Source organism: Glycine soja, chromosome 14, assembly GCF_004193775.1.
Source record: "Glycine soja cultivar W05 chromosome 14, ASM419377v2, whole genome shotgun sequence".
In the NCBI taxonomy this organism is placed as follows: domain Eukaryota; kingdom Viridiplantae; phylum Streptophyta; class Magnoliopsida; order Fabales; family Fabaceae; genus Glycine; species Glycine soja.
This window is the reverse complement of record NC_041015.1, coordinates 14,474,580-14,481,512: the sequence shown is the minus strand read 5'-3', so window position 1 is coordinate 14,481,512 and position 6,933 is coordinate 14,474,580. Positions and strand designations below refer to the sequence as shown.

The window sequence follows — 6,933 nt, the reverse complement described above, 5'->3', positions numbered from 1 at the left end:
ATTGTTTGACTCTTTCTAGGATCAAATTGAATACTTACCCATCTTTAAATCATTAGTCACAGGTGTGACCACTCTCATTGCCACCTTTCATTATATAACACAACGAGTTTTTTTGATAGATATCTTGCTCGTTGACAAAATGGAGAAGTTCATACCTTCGACCCTAGCTAGCCTTTTTCTTATAAAAAATATTTGCATGTACCAATAACAATAATAATACTAATTAATTAATTATAGTAATACTATATAATCACACTATAAAAAAAATGTGATGAATATCAACCAAAATGTTTGAAGAAATGACAGAAAAATAGAAATAATAAAAAATTCATACCTTTTCAAACGAGTTATTATTTTAATAAATGGTAAAAGAATGCAATTTGGTCTCTCTAAGTAAAAGAGAGTGTATCATGATACATAAAATAAAGGCTTAAATAATTTTGTCTCTATAAAATAGAGGATTTTTTATTTTTATTTTAGTTCTTTAAAGGTTTTTGTTTTGATTTTATTTCTTGTATTTTTTTTTTGTCCATGTACTAAGTAACAACATTCATTGATGACATAAATGCGATGTTGGTAATCCATTGATGCCATTAAAGAGTTTGACAAGACAATCACATTATTTTTTATTTATTTTATAAACTGATTTTTAAATCCTCATATATTCAAAATAATTAATAATGTCAAATTAGTTTATGACAGATTTAGAAACATAGCTTACTAGAAAAAAATACATTTATCTACTATGTAAGACTCCTTGACAAAGTGATAAATCAATGGTCTACAAATATCATTGTTATGACATCAGTTAATGTTTTTACTTGACAACAAAGACTAAAAAGAATTCACAAAGAGTAAAACAAAAAAACTTTAAAGGAATAAAATAAAAAATACAATATTTATAGGAACAAGTTGGGGCTGGAGGAAGGGACAATGAAGGAGCAGCACCATGTAGGCACCAACAGCGTCAACAATGGGTCCATGTTGTGCCCGAGAGAAGCTTGTAACAACCGTACAAAAAGAGAAGAGTTTAAGAATAAGAGAGAGAGAGAAAAAACAAAAAGAGTAGGAAGAAGATGAAGGCTAGCATTCAAGATTAGGAAATTAGAGATTAAATTAGGAAGATGGAAGATTAAAGATAAAGTGGTCATTTAATAAAATATAAATTAAAAATCAAAATAAAAAATAAAAATATAAAATTTGCTATAAGGTCCTTAGATTTGAATCACAAAAAAAAAATAATTCAAATTTGATTGGTTGATATAGCTATGTAATCTTTATGATGCCCATGAATGGAGTATACATAATATATATCGGTGTGACTTATTTTTAAGTCACACCGAAATAACGACCATATCCAAAACAATTAATAACATTAAACTAGTTGATGAAAGATTTAAAAACATAGTTTACTAGAAAAATTATATGCCTTGTAAGATTCCTTCATGAAGTGGCAGGTCAATGGTTTACAACACATGGTTGTTTTAAAAAAAATTAAAACTTGGCAAATGGGAAGAGGGAATTGCTATTCTCACTTTAACATTTTCTACTTACACCAATGCTTTAAAAATATTATTCCTAAAATAACCTTCTTTATTCAACAAAAATAGTTGTGCAAGGGAGACGGAAAAAAGTACACAATGAAAACATGTTTTTATGGTATACTTTTGGGCACTCCATCTTATTCAACAAAACACATTTTTGTTTTGTTATTTTTTTAAAAATAATTCTTATTAATTGTAAAAAATACATTTTTGATAATCCTTCAATTAATTAAGATATAAATTATCTTAATGATGGCACATTATATTTTGTTTGTTGGAAATAAGGTATCCTCATAGTCAGAAGTCATGAGATTAATTCTCGAGACGTAGAGATCACCAAAATGAGTTTTGTCTCTTCCAATAAAGTCTTCTCCATATGCATAACCAGAGAATCAAACCCCCGTCTACATGTTTAAGAAACTCAATCATCTACTTATTGTGCTGGACCTTATTGGTCGTTATATTTTTACTAATATTAGAATTAAGGGTAAATATATGTTTGGAATCCCTATAAAATTTAAAAAGTATTAATTTCATCATCATAATAATTTTTGTATTAATTTGGTCCCTATAAAAATAAAACATATTTTGTTGGTCCTCAACAGTAACTACGTTAGACGATTTCTTGACGTGACTAACAAACTTAATTGATTTCTTTCTCTACCTTCCCAAGCACACCCAGAAGACACCATAAAGACACCATAATCCATTGTTGTTTCGTCTTCTTCCCTAATCTCATATGAAGTGCAAAAAAATGATGATTCAGTCAACAAAATACATAATAGAATTATGTTTTCATTGTGTTTTTTTTTTTCCTGTTTTCATTGTGTTACAGGATGAAAACATGATTCTGTTTTATATTTTGTCATCACGTTTTCACTATGTTTTTTTTCACCCTTGTTACGCAATAAAACATTATTTTGTTTTATATTTTTTCGAGAATTATGTTTCGGTGAAAATGGTAATTTTGGAATAATAAATGTTTTTAAGAACGTGGAGGTTTAGATGGCAAAAGAGAAGATGAAAATAGAAATTGCCTGTGAAGAAGTTCAGTTATCGTGAACAAAGTCCCAAAACTAAGCCCATGCCCAAGCCCCATGGAAATAGACCGTTGCCGGTTTGTGCAACGGTTTTCTTCATTCCCCTCTCTTCCTCGATACAAAAGGCACTCTCTCTCTGTTTCACTCTGGACCGAATTAGAATCTCCCCGACAGAAGCAGCATCAACCAAACCACACTCCCAAAGGCGAAACCCTAACTCCATTTGCACAATGCGTGTCGTTCTGCTCCAAGAATCTCTCCCTCTCCATTATTCTATAAACTCCTTCCCACGCTTCTTCACGCTCTAATTGCATCCCACTATGGCCACCACCGAGCACGAAAAACAGTTAATAGTGGCCAACCCTAACCCTAACCCTAACACCAAGACCCCTCGCCGATCCTCCTCCTCCTCCTCCTCGCTCGCCATTTTCGCGAGGAAAAGCTTCTTCTACGACAGGCTCCCCTCCCAACCCCTCAGACTCACCGTCCTCAAACTCGACGGTTCATGCTTCCGTACGCAACCGTCATTCATTCATTCCTATTTATTATTATTTTTTTAAAAAAAAATTGATAGATGATGCATGCGTTTGTTTGTGTACGACTTCACGTTTCTCAGATATTCAAGTTTCGAAGATGGCCACCGTTGCGGAACTGAAGGACGCGGTGGAGGCCGTGTTTAGTCACGTGCCTCACAAGGGGCCAGCAAAAATTTCATGGTAAGCTGACTATACTCATTTTTGGTTCTGTGTCAATCCTATGACTTAAAGTGACTATACTCTAGTAGTAATTATCTGTTTTTTTTTTTTTTTAATATGAGAATTTTATATTCAAGTTCTTATTGTTGTTAAATAGTTCAAAAGGGTTAAGTATGTTTTTGAAACAGTTAAATAATTTTAGATTTATTTTGTGTCAGTATTTGTGTCTGTTTTTATTTTTTCGTTTATTTTTTGTCGTCAATAAATTGGGGATGGGGGAAGGACAAAAACCTTGACTAGGACTGATATGGACGACGAAAATAATCGAGGAGTTAAAACAAGCAAAACAAAATTCAGAGACTAAAATTAGAAAACTGAAGTTTAAATTTTTTATAGTTATCATGTCAAAAACATTATAAATATACTTAAGATTAGTTTAAATATATTTTTTGTTATCATACAAATTTGTTTTTAATTTATTCTATCAATGATGATTATTTTGAGATTACATGTGATGTGATATATTTCGGTGCATATCATGCCATCTTAGGAACTATTTTTAAAATTTATAAAGATTAAATGTTTTATTACTTTGGGTTGTAAAGGGCGCATGTTTGGGGGCAATTTTGTTTATGCTATGATGGACAGAAGCTAGTTACGGAGAAGGATTATCTTCGAAATTATGGCATCAAGGATGGTGACCAGGTTAGTAACTTTTATTCAACAGCCAGCTTGATCTTAACCTTCACCGTTTACTGCAATACTTTGCCTAATTATCACACTTGAATTAATCCATGTGCATAACCCTTTTCCTTCAGATATAGAGAAAATTAACATTTGCTTCTGTCATCAGCCATAGCGATCTGTATTTGGTTCTTGTACGGTTTTGGGAGAAAATTAACATTTAGGGGGTGCAAAAGTTGCAGATGGAAGTTCTCTGTATACTGCATGCAAGTTTCATGCATTTTTTGTATGTATCTTTGATCAGATAAATGGTTAGTCAATGTTTTGAAAAATAAAGATTGACTATAATTTTGTGAATCATGTGACTTTTGTTGGGGTATGATACAATCTTCCTAGTGTTGCAGAAGTACTATTATTTTTTGTATGTGACTTTTGTTGGGGTATAATACAAGCTTCCTAGCGTTGCAGAAGTACTATTATATCATCGTGATTTGAAGTTTTCTTCTCTAGCATTTTATGGTTTTAGTTGCATTAATCAACCGGTATGGGTTGAAGCTCAGTTGATTCTAGTTTGCTTTCTTATCTGTCATCAAAGTTAAGAACTAAGTATCCTGTCATTGTTAGGACTGCCTCTCTTAGTTATATCATAACTGCTATAATGTGTTTTAGTTAGAATTCTGTTGTTCATAACTGCTATATGCTTTTTTCTCTTTTTATATTTTGGTTTGCATAGCTCCGTTTCATCCGCCATGTCACAAACAATTGCTGTGTTCAAAGAAAGCGGTTGAAGAAAAGAGTTGTCTATTTGAAACAACACAGGAGGTAAAACTTCTCCAGTTGACTCCTGTTAAATATTCAGATATTAAGCTGTTGCCTGCATGATGCAGGAACCAACATGCTATTTGCCAGGCTACACTAGATGATTCTTGGCCTGTGCCATAGTTTGTTAAGGCTTTCTCGATTTCAAGATATTTCATTAGGCCATAATCCTTTATTTATCACTTAATGAAATATCTTTTGTTTGTCATATGCTTGAGTTTTAACGTGTTTGCTAATTATGTTAACCACTTTCAGTCAAAGAACAGTTGGACATCAGTCATGTGATTAAAAGAAAATGAATGGTGGAGATAAAGAGTAACTGTTTTGAAGTTACTTGGAGTAATTTGAACCCGCCACTTTATTATTTAGTGTATTATCTCATCACATATTGTAAATTTGCTTTTCCATCTGCATTCTACTGCAAATTAAGGGATATGAAGATATATTTTTGTCAGTCAGCATTTGTCATATGCTTGAAATAAAAGAATAGCATCTAGATAAGTACCTACTGAACAAAATAGCACATACCCATAATAATTCAAAATCTACTGCTTACTGGATGTTTTACTTTAAAAAAATGTGGTGGTGTTCTGATTCTGAGACAAGTTCTCACACTAACTGAATGGTATAAATGTAAGGTGCAGGTCATTGCAAGTGGATGGCCATCTACCGAAAGGAAATTGTGATGATAATGACATTGGTTCTGATGATGAAGCCACAGATAGTGGGAAGATCAAGCACCATATTGAAGAAGAGGAAGAAGAAGAAGAAAGGGAAGAAGAGTGCGTTGGAAAGAACAAATTAGCTGGCTTTTTGGGAGACTTGTTCTCATACACTCCACTAGCAGTTGTGAGAAGAACTAGAACTAAAAGCAGGATTTGGCCAACCACTATGCCCAAATGTTTACTTGGTAGTCTTCGAAAGATTAGAAGTATCGTATGCTTTGGCAGGAGGAGGCACTATTCTCGGAGACTTCCATGGAGACCGCATTAACAAATGTGTTTTCTAACCGCACAACATATCCAATGATGCTAGCAGCAAGATGAAAGCTGAGATGTGAAAATTTTGGTTCCTATGCAAATGATGTGCGTGTGAAAATTGTATTGCTGTTTTGATTGAGACGGCAGCAAGATGATGTAGATATTGCATCTTTTTTAATGGTTCTATTGTATAAACAAAACGGTTTGGGGTTGGAGAGTTTCCAATGTGCATGCGTCCGTAGGTTCTTAGGATTAGAAACATCAATGTCTTCATCAGTGATATTTTGAAGTCATTCGTTGTCACGAAAAAAAAAGAATTTACTTCTGAACTTTAATGATTGTCGGTTAATATTATCCTTAAATCTGGACACAGGGTCGCACATCGTCCCTCACTTATGGATGGTAATTAAATTTAGACCCAATGGATGAAAAGAAGATTTGTTTGTTATAAATAGTATTCGAGTAACAGTATTTAACTATTTATCTCAATACTATAGTGTAGTATGCTCAAAATCTCATTACTGTAGTTCTTTTTATTGACATGGCGAGTCACGGGTCAAAGGTGGAATCGATGGATTATTTATTGGTTATTTATTTGCTTGATTGATTGATTTGATATATATATATATATAAATTAAAAAAATTAAAAATATATATAATATAACTAATAAAATGTGATGAATATTTTATTTCAATATTACATAATTATTTATTATAAATTACTTTGTTAAGTATTATTATTAAATTACTATTTTATTTTTATTTTTTACGAATAAGTACAAAGTCATCAAATAATCATAAATAAGAATAGTAAAGATGTATAAAATATATAAATATTAAGTTATATGAAGATTAAGATAATAATTATTTGTTATTATATTCTTTTATCAATATCAAAATAATATTATAAGAACATATTTTAGGAATTGTAGAAAAATTTGTAAAAAATGGAATTAATTTTCTTTTAAAATAATTGATCGGGTCAAATTGGGTCAATCCAATTCAAATAACTAATTTTTATCAATTTGAGTTGATTAGTTCGATGACTTAAAGGATTGACCAAGTCATTCGTTTCTAGTTGGCCGATTTTCACAATTATGATGATGGAAATTTGAGCCTATGACCTTGTAGGAATTATTGAATTACTCAACTCTTTCTTCATCAGGCTGAG

At 31.8% G+C, this 6,933-nt stretch overlaps 1 protein-coding gene across 2 annotated transcripts; it reads left to right on the top strand.

Annotated features, from left to right (window-relative positions):
* The first annotated feature begins 2,565 nt into the window (after positions 1-2,565).
* LOC114383333 lies at positions 2,566-6,124 on the top strand. 2 transcript variants are annotated; one of them, XM_028342985.1, is made up of 5 exons: positions 2,566-3,097; positions 3,201-3,300; positions 3,885-3,984; positions 4,697-4,785; positions 5,427-6,124. In XM_028342985.1, the coding sequence occupies exons 1-5, from the start codon at positions 2,905-2,907 to the stop codon at positions 5,773-5,775; spliced, it is 831 nt and encodes a 276-aa protein (XP_028198786.1). In that variant the 5' UTR covers positions 2,566-2,904; the 3' UTR covers positions 5,776-6,124. The 2 variants fall into 2 exon arrangements, with proteins under 2 accessions (XP_028198786.1, XP_028198785.1); XM_028342984.1 differs by having other exon boundaries at positions 5,421-6,124.
* Positions 6,125-6,933: the final 809 nt, after the last annotated feature.